The sequence below is a fragment of the Rhodnius prolixus genome, unplaced genomic scaffold (genome assembly GCF_049639745.1).
Source record: "Rhodnius prolixus isolate KJV_2025 unplaced genomic scaffold, Rpr scaffold_13, whole genome shotgun sequence".
Lineage (NCBI taxonomy): Eukaryota > Metazoa > Arthropoda > Insecta > Hemiptera > Reduviidae > Rhodnius > Rhodnius prolixus.
The window spans coordinates 12,162,986-12,177,842 of record NW_027411583.1 but is presented as its reverse complement, the minus strand read 5'-3'; the positions used below and the strand labels follow the sequence as shown (position 1 = coordinate 12,177,842).

Genomic DNA, 14,857 nt, shown 5'->3' with positions numbered 1-14,857 from the left:
GTAGGGGCGAGTATTAGTTAGCCTTAAAAAAAATAAATTATTATGCACTTAATAATAATTTAAAAGTTGTGTATTATAAAAAAAATCTAAAATTTACTACCAGAACAAAGAAAAACCTTCAAGTTTTAAAAAACACTATTTGCCTATTTTGTGCATAGTTATTAGTATTTATATTGTTGAAAAAAAAACAATGAATAAAACAAATTAAAATGCAAAAAGAATGCTTAACTTAAATTTGGTAAAATTTCCAAATGTTAAAAGGTTATCATTTGCTTAAACTTTTGTGCTTAATAATTGAATTTTTCTGATTATGTATTATACCTACATAAATTATGTATAAAAATGTAGTAAGTAACTATTCCGCTTGGAGTGCTAGTATCATCAAGTGCAGTGAAGTTATAACAAATCAGGGAGGTTACATATTATCTAATCATTGATAAAAGAGGAGAAATCTCAGGAAGTATGAATCTCTCACAAGCCGATAAAAACTCTCTAGATAGTTCTAAACAGAGAGAATATTTGAAGCAACAACACCAGCTCAGAACTATGTCAAAAACATCGACAGTAAGTGCAATTTCTACTAATTTTGCTACCAGACTTTTTTTTCGTGCGTTTTTAATATGTAAATATTTGTGCATTGAAGTCTTTGTATTTTCAATGTTTGCTTCAAAATCTTATTTTATATCATATTAGATTTGTAGAAGAAATGACAGTTATGTCAAATTTACTATAACCAGTCAAAACTCTCTGGTGTGAGTGTGGTTCTGGCTACCCTAACATACTCCCAATTGGCTATCTTTTTATTTTATAGCTCTTTCTTAATTTTAAAGGCACTCTCAGCAGATGATATGATCGAAAATCTACTCTCTAAAAAAGAGATATTTCAGAAAAAGAAAGATAACAATCAACAACCAAAAAATTCTTCACAGGCTAGTTATATTTTTAATTAATCATTTCAATTCCTTCATAATAATAATTAATTAATATAATAATCGTTTTAATATTCATTAGATGGGTCCATTGTGGCTAACGGAAGGTAATGAGCCTGCAGCATTTCGCAAAATATGGGAGCAAGTTGGCACTCCAACGGGGCTGACTGACACACCAACGCTTTCATGCATCCTCTTGGGCAGCGGTCTAGGAACGGATACTCTGGGCTATATCTGGAGTCTGACTAATACTACAGTGTCTGGAGCGTTGACCAAAGTAGAATTGTACAGAAATTTAGCTCTCATTGCGTTAGCTCAGGTAAAATATTTATTTAAATTATTTAGGTGGGTAAAACAAAGTTTCTTTTAATCTCTATTTATCTTTCGACATTTTTTTTTTACTAAAATCCAATAGTGGATGACATATTAATCTTATACCCTTTGTCACATGAGCTTTCAATCTTAAGCATTTGCGATCGACCTGCAAAAAAAAACTTTTTTTCCTATTCAGGAAAGAAAGAATAACATCAGCTCAGAAACGTAGATTTCTCTATGGTTGATCTGAATAATTTGTAAGAAGCTGTGCGCTTAGCTTACTCGTCAATTATCGTCTGGATTTTAGCTGTCTCATTGTTTTTCTAGAAAATGTACTTAAATAAATATCTATTTTCTGTTTTAGAAAGGATACTCTTTCTCCAATCTTTTGGTACTGAATCAGTTCTCCGAAGCACCCATTCCACGATTAGATCTTCGCCCATCCATCCAATTGATGCCCAATAGTACAACCAATAGTACAACCGCACCAACAGCAGGAGCATCACTCGTTTCAGTGCAATCGTCTCCAGTTCAAGTACCCACTGTCACCGAGACGCTTTCTTTATTGGACACCTTGACCGAGCCCTTAGTACCTGCACCTGTAAATTGCACTGCTGCCCAAAGTTCATCATCATTCTCCATACTTTCAGCAACAGATCTTAACAAATTAAGTGTAACCAGTGAACCTACACCTTCTAGTTCCTCCAACGTTGACGATGATGAATTTGATGATTTTAAAAGTGCTGATATTTTTAGCACGGATTCGCTCACTGTATTGGAGGTTAAGGACAGCAGTTCTACTTTGACGGTATGTACATTGATGTTGATATTGACGTTAGTATTTTAATATTGATGTACAAATTAAGTTATATAATTTTCACTTTCTCTTACCGCTCAAAAGAGAAACCACCGTTTTCGTGCTGATTTCCGTTTTTGAATTTTCAACGGAAGTTGACCTTTTTCTAGACTCGAGTACTACCTTAATCGTTTTTGTCAAAATTTTAAAAATTGTGTGGAAGTGCTATAAATCAATGGCTGTTTGTTTATTTATTTATTTTTTTTTGAGGATAACTCGAAAGTGGCTCCCATTTTCATTTTCAGGATGAATACGCACTTGTGAATCTATAATTCTTATTTGAAATCCTTTTTCAGAAAAAAAATTAATTTAAGGGGCTATTTAGTCGGTAGCTCTCTGAATTGCATACAGAAAATCGCTTGACCGTAAGTTTATATCTCTTGAACTTACGTTTATAAGTTTTTGTGATTTGTTATCTTGGACTGAAAGTGGTGCTGTAAGGATACGGCGGGGACCAGTGAGGGGGGGGCCCAATAAGTATTTAAGGTTGCGATGCACAGTCTTATCTCCCACAAAAGTCTCTTGAGATTATACATATTTTTTCTTATTAGATAATTAATTTATCTGCATGGTTTTTTTGCTTTTCAGGAAGCTGTTATTACAGAAGACTTATTTAAAACCAACATTCCATCTTTTACTTTCCATACTGATAAAAGAAACGCATTAGATGATATTATCAGTGCAACTGTTGAAACAGATCACGATAAGAAAGCAAACAGTGATAATCAAACTATTAGTAACAGCAATGTAGAAGGTGGCAACACAGTTGCCGTCAGCAGCCTTCAGGAAGCTTTACGAGAAGATCTTACACTGGCACCAGTTAATCTTCCATCTATGATGCCTACAGTTCCAACCTCATCTCCAGTTGACAGTGATAGGTAAGAGGACTAGTTTTAATTTTTTAAAATTTAAAATCCGCCCAGAGAGAAACTCAAAAAAAAGCGTAAGGCCTGATATATTTTATGTCCAAAAACCTTTGCTGCCCTTAAAAACTGAAAGAAAATGGTTTTCTCAGAAAATTACAGAAAACTCGAAAAAAAGAAGAAGTTATTTTCAGTCCCTCTTCTGGTAGTCTGACATCTCGGAATTTTTGTTTAACAATTTCGTACTCATAAATATTAGATTTTGGCGTCAATCCGAAAAAGTTGAAAAATCCTTTTAGTAAATGTTACTTCCGATTATCGATATTTTACAAAAATCGATTTTTTTGTCGCTTGATGATTCACTGTCTTGATATAAATTTGTAATCTAGGAAAACCTATTGTTGAGTTTATACCTTCCTAAAAAATACCCACAAAGCTATTTGTAATCATTAAATTTTCATTCTTAGAATATCACGGGCATTTCCAGTAAAACGTAAAATCTGAAATCTACTCGTCGCATACACATATTTTTTGCCGAACAGAAGCAGACATACTCACACACAGTTACTAATTTGCAAAAACTAATTACCTCTATTCATGGTATAAATAATCAATACTAAATTTAGATTATTTGCAAGATCACGCTTAATTTCATAGGCAGAATAAAGGAAAATAAAAAAAAAATGGCCTAAGTTTCTGATTCTTATATTTTTCATAATTCATCATAATTTCAGATACAATGCACTAAGGCAGTTAGCCGCCAGTAATAATGCATCTCCGCAAGAAGACTTTTACGATGATTTTGGTGATTTTATAACAGCTAGTCAACCTTCTGGCGATACACAGGCCACTTCTCTCGCAGCACCTACTTCTGGGCATGCTTCTTCTTTGTTTCAATCAGACTTACAGGTGCTGATCTCCTGGATTACAGTGGATTGGAAATTTGTTCAATCTAATTGTAGGAAATGTTCCTTATATATTTGCTTCCATTCCAGGAAAAATGTCTAGAAGCGTGCGTACAAGTACTAAGAGAAGCTAATGATCTTTTTAAATCTATAGACGATACAAAAGTTTTAGCCGAAGTGATTGATGATGATAGAGGCAAGAGATATTTAGAAGGTAAATTTTAGTTGAAAGAATAACTTACGCAAGTTGTCAATTTAGGGATAACTATTTAAATTACTGCTTCAATAAAATGTTCGGTTCTATTAGTGTGATAATGTTAAAATGCATTAAATAACATGGATCAAATTTCAAATTTTAAGAAACTCCTATAACCAATAGTGCTGACGCTGCTAGAATTTTTTTTTTAATCAACAAAAAACTCATCAATCAGATTTCATTAAACTTGGTGCTTTCTTCAGTTTCATGTTAATAATCATGTTTCATCAGTTAATAATCAATTTCTTCTGGCGACACATTTTATTTCTATAAAATGTTTTTAATAATTACTTTTATTTATTAATTTCAGAAATAGTGGAAGTAGAACGAATTGGTCGAAGAATAATCTCATCTAAAAGTGTACAAACAGATGATTGTGAATTAAGCAAACAATTAGAATCACTTTGTAAAGCATTAGAACCTTTTACTAAACCTTTAGAACACACGCATGTAAGTTATTTTTATTTTATTATCACAATTACAAGCTTTGATACACTCCACCAACTTGAAACGCTGCCCCTGCGTGTGAATTTGATATCCATTGAAAATCGATATTGAGTATCGAGTACTGAGTGTGACTCAACAAATCGAAAAATATAAATGCCATCAGTAGACCGCTTTCAGTCAAGATGGCGTAGACTTTTTATCAATCGCTATAGAAAATCCATCAAAGATGGGTTAAAAATTATTTTGTAAGAATAGAAAAAGTACCTCTTTAATTTACTTGTCTATGGCCAACAATTATGCTGGATGTTACTAAAAACAATTGACCCCCAAAGCATTAATTAGTCAACTAATAAATAATTTTGATCTGGTTACTCAAGTATTCGTAATAAAGGGATTACTAACTTTTTTTTTGAGATTTCCTAAAAAATAGTTTCAGCTGTTTTCTTTAAACTTATTATTCTCGTTGCACAAGCTTTGGTCTACAACTTTTATTGGAGAAATTTTTCTAGGATTATTCGATTAATGGATTGGGGTTCAATATTGAACTTTAAGTATAATGTACGGTGTATTTTAAATTATAAAGAGAGTAAAATATCTTGCTAATCGAAGTCAGCACCTCTAAAATTGAGGTGAAAGTCGTAAGATTGTTCAAACTAGATTTATTGTTATTATATTTTAAATCAGGGGCGGCTCTAGCTCGTGTAGCGCCCGTGTGCAATGAAACCCTGGCGCCCCCTAGGCCTGACCCCCCCCCCCGTGGCTATAACTATTAACTAAGTTATCGCGTTTGATAACTGCCGCCACCGCGCTGGCTGGCCGCTTCTGTCATATCATTGTTGTACCATGATGGTCCAAGACGGTGCTCTTAGCCGTCTCAGGGGGCGCCGCGGCGCCCGTGTGCATTGCACGCCCTGCACTATAGGTTAAGCCGCCCCTGTTTTAAATATATACGAACAGTGGATTTAGTGATGGATGTTTGTGCTTGCAGTTGGAAGAGGAGAAAGGTGCCGTGTGTGGTCTGTGCCAGTGTGAACAAGGACCAGCTCATGTGAAATATGGTATCAATCAATATCATGCACCCTGTGCAAATCTATTTCTTCATGTGACTGGCGAACTGTTACCGTTGACGCCGGTCACTTAACGTTAACTCGAAACTCAACGAACAAGCATACACACGTTGGACTAAGAGGGTTCCTTCAATGTTTACAATAAATTGAATCTTCTACTTCTAAACTCAAAAATAATAAAATAAATAACAAGAACTCTTAGTAATTATTGTTGTGTGTATCATTAATTTCCGGAAAAACTAATTATACCTTCAAAAAGATTTAAAAAAGAGTAATCGTTTAGTAATATAACATTTGTTTACAAATTAATATAATAACATTGACTTAAAAATAAAAATAGTAGGTAAAAAAAATTGTAAACGTACTAATTCTTTGTTACAAAATATACCAATGGACCAATTATTATTTAACACTAGACTCACAGCTTAATTTTTGAACGCTATCCTCTCTGCATTATTAAAATGTTTAAATATCAGTATCCATTTTAAATTAAAGCAATTGGGCAATACCTTATAACAATCAGATTGAAGGTGTTGAACTATTAAATGTAAATAATATAAATTAATGTTTTTCAAATATTTACCATATCTTTTGAAAAATTACTCTGTTCTCACATCCTGCTTGTCTAGGGATAGAAATATCAATGGAAATTCATTAGTTTTGAAAACTAAACAAATATTAATTCTGGCATAAATTGTTTAAACAACAATGATAATCAGTGCAACTTGGGTCAAGGTAGAAAAATTAGTGAAAACCTACTTTCGTGAGAATTTCTTTCATTCGAAGTTTCTGAAATATTTATTTTCATTAATGTACATATAAAAAAAAACATTGTTACTTTGTGTTGAAAAATAATAAATTAAGTGTTAGTAGTTTATATTGAATATCTAAATGTAAGTACCTGTATGTTTATATTGAACCACAACGTTGAAGGTTTAGACCTGCTCCCCAGAAATCTATCTATAACCTTCCCAAATTTAAAAATTTATCAAGCAGCTGATACTCTTTAAATTTTTTATTAATTTTATTTTTAAATGATGCTCCAATTTCGCCATTAACTTTAATACTTTGACACTATCCTTTTTACAAATTGTTAACTGAATAGAAACTTAATTTATTTTATAGTTCTGGATTTATCAAGAGTCCGCCCCATAGTTGAACTATAATAACATTTGTGAAGAGTCTTTGTAAGGCTGCCTGAGAAAGTTTTATTAGGAAAATGTAGTAACTAAGACAGTGCAAGAGTTCTTCAGATTGGACAGAGATCTATTACATCTTCTTACCTGTGTAAAACTATAATTCACTGTCAATATTTCTTGGGCCATTCCTAAAGCACCAGTTGCCTATACAAAAATCTAAAAAATGAAACTGTGTTTGCATCTTCATTACTGAAATTATAAACCTCAAATTACCTGCTAAACAGATATTAAGTTTATTCTTCCCTTTTTACGTAAGTTTTAAACACCTAAGCTGGGCAATAAAATGATAGTCTCACTACTAAATTAGTTTTAAAATAGAAAACTGAACGTTAAAAGTTCGCTATAAAAAGGTAAAAGTAAAGTACGTACTACCTATCGAAGTAGTATCGAACAAAACCTAAGAGTAGTAAGTAATTAGTACACACAAATTAAATATTTTAATGAATCGATAGCACGTTACCTAATTTTTATTCGATGTAGTAGGTTTTATCGCCCTACTTGGTCAGCTATAGCACTGCTTACCTGTGTAAAACTATAATTCACTGTCAATATTTCTTAGGCCATTCCTAAAGCACCACTTGTGCTTTAATTTGTGTGTACTAATTACTTACTACTCTTAGGTTTTGTTCGATACTACTTCGATAGGTAGTACGTACTTTACTTTTACCTTTTTATAGCGAACTTTTAACGTTCAGTTTTCTATTTTAAAACTAATTTATCTTGTAACTTATCGTCGCACACGTTAATTCATCTTAGGATGTTGGAGACCATTTAAAGAAATACTCTTACTATTTTTATTTAATTATTTTTTTTTTATTATACAAATTATTAATGATAAAATAAATATTTATATAAATTTATTATTTCTCCCTTGTTGTAGCAATGACCCAACTCCGTGAATTATATGATATTTTACATAATGTGACATATAATTATAAAGTAATATTGATGAAAATCATCAATAATAATTCCGCTCTGCGGATCCAACCTCGCACTCAAATATACTTATAACCTATATGTAACCTATACATATATGAATTAATCAATCTTGCGATCCTTTTCTCTGTGATTGTTGTCTTCAGTCTGAAAAAAATTAATAATAATAATAATTACCCAATGAAAATAAATATTGTGCTCGTAACTTTTCATAACTTGAGTTTTCATTGGAAAAACATGTATTGAGATCCAAAGAAAGAGAAAACAACGGCTTTTACCGTATAATAATCACTACCTCCGCTGTTTGTAAGAAGGCCGAAGGTCAAAAAAACAAAATATACATATATACCAAATTTGTTAAAATACACAGGAAGAGCATTTTTAATAGTTTTTATGTAGTTTTCTGACATCCTCTATCTCAGATTTTAAGACTTCTATGGTGAAGGTAAATGATCACTTTTTACTTTAAAAATATAAATTAGTATCACGTTCTTCTCGACTAATCAATAAGTTCTTTCTAGGCAAAGTGGTTTTTATTACCAATCGCGAAATTGGTAGTAAAAATATGGGGAAAAAATCTATAATCTTAAATTTAAGAGGCAATAAAAATAGTTATTTGTGTAGCCATTAAAAAAATAATCTCTTAAGAGAGGGGAATAGGGCCGTCATTGCACATCCGTAGCGATTTATGTTTATGCTTAAAATTTATTGATATTCGTACCTTACAATTCTCTCTTCTAGCCCTGTTTTCCTTTATCTTCTGCGGTATGACCATAGAAGTGGTTATAATATTACCCAAGAATAATACGAAGAATAACACACCCAAAACAGGTACCTAAAGAAAATTTTTTATTAAATAAAGATTAATAATTTATATCATGTTTTAAAAAATAATCAAGCTTACTTATAAATTAAAAAAAATCGATATATAAGTCGTTTAAATATTTTTATATAATTTACTTACTTGCCAATGTGCATCATGACTTGAGGCCAATCTAAACAATGACACAGCTAAATACAGCTGGAACAAATAGCCAGCGTATAGGAATGGTAATAGAAATCCAAGACCTCGCCACATCCACGAATGGAATCCTTCAATTGTTATGTCCATATTGTGTCGTTCGCCTAACGCTTTAAGTCTGTACAATGCTCCTTGTTGGTATCTGAATTGTAAGTATTGAACTATACCTATGGGGATTCAAAAACAATAAATTAAAAGGCAGGATTCTTAATATTTTTAAAGATAGTTTCTACATGTTGAAATTAAAGAATACTATATGATAGCTAAGGCAAATTAAGCGCATTTATGGTCTCTGATCTATGTGAGAGTTGGAAATTCCCATAATAAAAAGAAGCTATGTTTGTTTGTTTACACTTAGATGAAGTATGTCTATAAACTTTCTAATACTCTGAATCCCTAATATTCTTGTTAGTAAGTATCTAGGATATGTATGGAATACTTATGTTCAACACCTACAAAGGCAATCTTTTTACCTCTCTGTTATCTTAGGTTATGTTATACTTAGAATTACATATTACTGATTACAGCATAACGTCTAGTGACGATGGTACTAAATACAATAAATAATAAATCTATGACTATAGACAAATTTCTGAAAAGTTACAGTACTCTTTCTTCCGCAACCTTCTTTAATGGGGGACAGAAGACTGTCCTAACTTATCTTCTTATTGTAAAGAATTGTATGCCTCAATGCAAAGAATAGAATTGGAAGAAACTCTATTTTCAAAATGTAAACTCGTTTCAGTGTCCATGGACAGAACAGTTGGCCCTCTAACTCCACTCTAGATCTCTTAAAGCTATTTTCCATTCTCGAAGATAAATGTGCTCAAACACTCATTACCAGTACCTGGCATTGCATACTATTCCCAGAGGACCTTTCCTAATCTACATAGCCAATTAATACATAGACAAACCAATTACCCATTCTGTGCGAGTGTTATGGACAATAGTTCACAATAAATGTTTTAGATGCGATAATATGCACAGGGGCTTCAATAAAGAAATGGATAGTCCCATGCCCTCTAATAAGGGCTTCATCATCCCACATTATTTCTGAAAATTTTCTCTAACCCCAATTTGTTGAAAAAAAAAAAAAAAAAATTCTGAATTACTCACTTATATAAACGTTGAAAATCATAAACTGCGGTCTAAATTCGTACCATGACGGTGACAACGGCCATATCAATAGTACGGCTGAAGCAGCTGTTGATATAAAATGATGTAAGCGCCACCAGCCTTTAATTTTTGAACCATTCACTTTAAGAATGCTTTCTCTTATAGTTAATGTACAATAATACCAGACTAGTAAAAATAAAAAAGAAAGTTCTAACACCCTGCAATTAAAAAGAAAAACAAAAAAAAGTTACGATGCAGCATTTTTAAATTTATTCTAGACACGAGAGTTGTTAAGAAATTATTGTTGGCATTGCAATAGTTGCGTCTATTGCGGAATATTGCGTTATTTGCAAGAAAATACCGCACTAGTCGCACACAGTATTTTTTTCTACATTAGAAAACAGAGTATAAATAAAAAAGTGAACTAAATAGATCTGTTAAAATATATCAATAGTAATCCAAAATAGATTGCACACAAGTGACTACTTCCTGCACACTTATAAATGCGGAAACAAAACATCATGAAGCAATTTACTTTCCGCAATCATAACTTATGGGAAGTTGCGAATGCATCAATACAGTTGTATCTGCTCGTATATTCAAGGCTAAAAAGCACTAAAGCGATGTCTTCATCCGGAAATGCTCAAGGTAAGTTGAGGAAGTGATTTTTCCAATCTTGGCGCCACATCATACGGGTATTTTAGGGAAAAGTAGAAGCCTAGCTAGATCCCTTTATTGGATCTGCTTCGGGCATGTCTTTAGACACTTTCTAATACCTCATTTCTGACAGATTTTAAAACTTAAATCCAACATTAAAGTTGTTTGATTTGTCAGTAGATGTAAAGATTGTTTTTCCAGTTATACTATACATTTGCCACTGCATTAGCTGATTATAAAAATATAAATCAATCTCTAATGATGTCAGTAAACATGCATGCGTGTGGAAAACATAATGAGATCTAAATATCAGTATTAAATATCGTTTAGCAAACTGTATAAAGAGCCTTTAAAATAATTTGAATAAATATTTTTTCAACCTTTAAACAGCGCGGACCACCCCTGTAACCTAACCTGATCTCTAACCAGCTCTTTACAGTAATTTTGCCCCTATTTTCTTTACAACCCTCTGATGCATATATCTTAACATAGGACAAGATAGTTACATACATAAAAAGATAATTACCTGATATTAGTGCAGAGATTAGATACAGATAAAAGAAATCCTATTACGCTAAGTATTAACTTAAATTTCTCGTATTCATCTTTATATTTAAACCTATTAAAAAAAAATCATAATAAATCAATTTGTTTAAATTAGAACAATTAAGACATATCAGTTTAATTTAATTAAAAAACTGAGTACGTATAAGTATCTCATTCAATTGAAAAAACCAAACATTTGATTACAATATCTATCCGTACAAATTCAATCAACTCACTTGTCTTCTTTATTCAAGATGGAAACATTAACATTGCCTAGTATGATCTTTAGATACATGCCATTTGTTTTTGGCAATGAGTGTTCCATTTCTGCCAGATTTGCATCTCGGCGAGCTGCACCCCGATGTATTCGTTGTGAGGCTTCTTTGTCTTCATCTTCTGTTATATTCAATCTGAAAATAAAAACAAATAAAACATGATAATCTTATTAATTTTCTGGAATAAAAATTAATAACACATTTTCATGTCAAAACAGATCCTGAAAGTTACATCTCTATGATGCAAAACTAGAACTAGTTACTGAATTAAACTAACCCCTCAAGTTTTGCATCGTACAAAAAGCTAAAGGAACCATCCACAATAGGGACCCAAACTTTAAAGATAACTTTATTTGCTATTCTGCAGGGATTAAGAGTAATTTGAACTTTACCTAGACATGTGGGTTACATATTAATTGTAAAAAAAAAAGAAAAGAATTGCAAAAAAGTTAGGGAACTAAGAAATAAAATCTTATTACATAATTATACGTAAACCCTTATTATATTATTTACCTAAAGGAGAAGCTGTCAGAAAGACAGCTGTGATCGAAAATATTACCCAGTTTTACATTCTCTCACCTATTAAAAAAGAAAATTTTGCGATCAAATGAAATTTTCTGTTACTACGTTTACGCCGTAATTACTACAAAAGCTCCATGCAGTCCCCCCAAAAAAGTGGTCTAAGAAAATGATTCTTTCTCCCTTACACTCTCTCTGTCTGTGCTTATATGTGTACAAGTGAACACCAGCCCAAAAATGAAAAAATACAGGATGCTCAAACTTTAGATTCGTTCACAGCTGACTTGACCTGACCTTTGAACATTCTATCAACTGGACGTACCTACCATTTTAATGAGTAGATTTTTCATTATTTTTAATTAATGTTTATAGATTTTTTTCAATACTTAGTACACTCCTAGCATGATATCAAATCTAAAATATTTATATGAAATATTTTTCCAGAAAACTTTAATTAAGGATAATCCTGGTAGTGAAAATACTCTCTAACGTGACACCTTTGTTACTGGTAAGGTCATACACATTCATTTAATATTTACAAGAATTTAAAGAGAAATTGCTAAAATTCTAAGTTTTTGTTGAAAATATCAGTTTTGGGAAGGGTGAATTTCACGATTCGTTTTTTTCTGAGATTATTATAATTAGAATAAGAAAAAATAAAAATTGTGCTTTAATTTTAGTCAACTAATGTAAAACTTGAAAATGACTGTTCAAGTTTTTGCAATTTTCTAGAAAACGTTTTCAATAATTTTTAATAAAGAATAAGTATGTATTATTTTTGTAATATTTCAAGTTAGAATGAGAAATAAAAGATATGAATTTCTAGCGATAAGGCATGACTGAGGAGACACATTACAAGATACATACGTAGAGGACTGTAAATGATCATTAAGGGGCAAAGAATTTTAAAAATGAACATGTTTTAAAACTTGAATCCACTATTTTTTTTACAATTTATTTTCCCAGAAGTTTGTATAGAGTATTTCAATTTTTTTAAGAAATACATAAAATTTAATTTATAATCAAAACGTTTGTTATGTTGTTTATATAAATTTTATTATCTTATCAATTTGAGTAAAGAAAATATTTAATTATAAAGATTATTTGCACTTGTCTTGGTTTATTTTTTTTTCATAACTAGTTACAATAAATAATTTATAATTAATGATAAGAAAACATCGGCGATTAGTTGACTTCAAACTATATTTCTGATTATACTGTTCTCATACTAAAGAAAAACAAATAATACAGAGTGACAATTTTAACGACCTTTCTTGGAATTTTACATTAAATACAAGACAAATTTTTTAAAACTTTCAATTTTTAATCTTTATTTTTTGAATATTGTTTTGTTTTCTAAGAAAATTCACACTTTCATGAGCCTTGAAAATGGGGAAAAAAGGTGTTTCAGGAAGTTAAAATTTGATAATTCGTTCAGTCAAGAGAGATATCTGAGGATGATCGAGGTTTTATACATTTCAAGATTTACAAGAGCGTCTGCAGAAAATCAGGGGGCAGCGAATAAGTCATTCGTGCTAAGAAGGATGACAATCTCCGAGCGAAATGGCAAAAGAACTTGAAAAAGAAAAGATGCAAGATCAAGGGCCTTACAATTAAGATATACAGAGAGTTCTATTAAGCCACACAGCTTCCACAAAATAATGGAGCAGATCCTTTCAAGGACATTTCTAAGAAAAATATGTTTTCAAGTAGAAAAACAACTAAAAACTAATAACTGATATAACAAGAGTTAATTTAGCAAGGCTAACAAAACCTTCAAGCCATTATTTTAAGCCTGACGAAATAGAGATAGCACGGCAGTAAAATATGTTAACCATACATAACCGAGGCTACAATCGTGCACGAATCTAAAAAGATAATTTTATTTAAGGCTTTCTCTTGATCACTGCAAAAAAAGTCTTCTCCTCGAAGATTTCTTTTATTTAGAAAAAAGTAAAAATAAAAATATGTGTAACTTACTTTTTTAATGACCGCTTTATTACACCTATTCGGTATCGTTGATGTGCTATACCTTGAGCACATTTCGTCTGCAGTGAGTAAAGTTCCTCCAATTTCTCCGTGTATTCTTTGTTCAAAGTCTGTAATTAAATGATTTTTTTATTTTTTTTATGAATTTATAAAAGGTTCAAGTCATCGAATTTTTCAATAATTTACCTCCAGGGCTTTGTAATCTTTTTGAAGATCTTCCCATTGTTCTGTACACTGATTTACAGACTGTAATTCCATAGTCAAATTTAAACCAAATATATATCACTTTTCATAATATCAATAAATGTATTTTTTAAGTTGAGTATTTCTTGTGAAATGATTCTATTTTATTCGCATAAATAATGCAGAAAGGTCGGACGAGAACTATTTTAATATTGGCCAGTAAAATTTTTGTTTTATTTAATTAAAAATAAGGTCCAGTAAATTCGAATTAAGTTTTATAAGAATGACAATTAATGAACGTTAGAATCACACCATTCATTCCTCTGTAACATGTTCACGATCTAATTCTGGACAGATACAAAGGACATAACCTTTAAGATTCGCTCATAATCACTTCGCTCATCGCAAACAACTCTTGGACTACATTAATGGGGAAACCTTCCTCGTTCAGTCACTTATCTACTGACTTTCTCTTCTAGAGGGCAGGAGTAAAGTTTAAGTGATTAATAAAAGTGTTTAAAGAAATATTCCACCATTATAGGTTCATGACACAATTAAATATGTTTTTCTATGAAAAAATTAATTTAAATATTTATAACCCCCCAGAAAACAGTATTGATTGTATATCATCACACAACTTTCTTTATAAATATTACTTTTAATTTTTCTGTTGAATAAATAATAAAAAAAACTTTATCATTAATTTTCTTTAATTTGGACTACTCAAATTGATTACATTTTTTTTTGCAAAAATTAATAAACAATATTGATCCAATCA

At 31.2% G+C, this 14,857-nt stretch overlaps 2 protein-coding genes and 1 long non-coding RNA gene across 3 annotated transcripts; 2 read left to right on the top strand and 1 right to left on the bottom strand.

Annotated features, from left to right (window-relative positions):
• The first annotated feature begins 377 nt into the window (after window positions 1–377).
• On the top strand, window positions 378–6,515 carry LOC141448147 (uncharacterized). Its single transcript, XM_074116269.1, has 9 exons — window positions 378–564; window positions 831–929; window positions 1,012–1,248; window positions 1,609–2,052; window positions 2,689–2,978; window positions 3,698–3,872; window positions 3,959–4,082; window positions 4,435–4,574; window positions 5,560–6,515. Exons 1-9 carry the CDS (start codon window positions 463–465, stop codon window positions 5,710–5,712), a joined length of 1,764 nt encoding a protein of 587 aa, XP_073972370.1. The 5' UTR covers window positions 378–462; the 3' UTR covers window positions 5,713–6,515.
• Window positions 6,516–7,628: 1,113 nt separating this feature from the next.
• On the bottom strand, window positions 7,629–14,642 carry LOC141448152 (transmembrane protein 120 homolog). The gene is made up of 8 exons (XM_074116278.1): window positions 14,083–14,642; window positions 13,888–14,006; window positions 11,350–11,523; window positions 11,094–11,186; window positions 9,911–10,128; window positions 8,738–8,961; window positions 8,495–8,608; window positions 7,629–7,920 (listed from the first exon to the last, which is right to left on the bottom strand). Exons 1-8 carry the CDS (start codon window positions 14,152–14,154, stop codon window positions 7,876–7,878), a joined length of 1,059 nt encoding a protein of 352 aa, XP_073972379.1. The 5' UTR covers window positions 14,155–14,642; the 3' UTR covers window positions 7,629–7,875.
• Window positions 12,070–13,895, top strand: LOC141448160 (uncharacterized). The gene is made up of 3 exons (XR_012454898.1): window positions 12,070–12,244; window positions 12,352–12,415; window positions 12,734–13,895. It is a non-coding gene; the product is annotated as an uncharacterized lncRNA (long non-coding RNA).
• Window positions 14,643–14,857: the final 215 nt, after the last annotated feature.

Excerpts from the sequence above, each read along its gene's own strand:
- LOC141448152 (XM_074116278.1), bottom strand. The coding sequence starts at position 14,154 with ATGGAATTACAGTCTGTAAATCAGTGTACAGAACAATGGGAAGATCTT. Across the intron at positions 10,129-11,093 it reads AATCTCTGCACTAATATCAG|GGTGTTAGAACTTTCTTTTT; the intron begins GTAATTATCTTT and ends TTTTAATTGCAG. Across the intron at positions 8,962-9,910 it reads GATTTTCAACGTTTATATAA|GTATAGTTCAATACTTACAA; the intron begins GTGAGTAATTCA and ends GAATCCCCATAG.
- LOC141448147 (XM_074116269.1), top strand. The coding sequence starts at position 463 with ATGAATCTCTCACAAGCCGATAAAAACTCTCTAGATAGTTCTAAACAG. Across the intron at positions 930-1,011 it reads AACCAAAAAATTCTTCACAG|ATGGGTCCATTGTGGCTAAC; the intron begins GCTAGTTATATT and ends AATATTCATTAG. Across the intron at positions 3,873-3,958 it reads TGTTTCAATCAGACTTACAG|GAAAAATGTCTAGAAGCGTG; the intron begins GTGCTGATCTCC and ends CTTCCATTCCAG.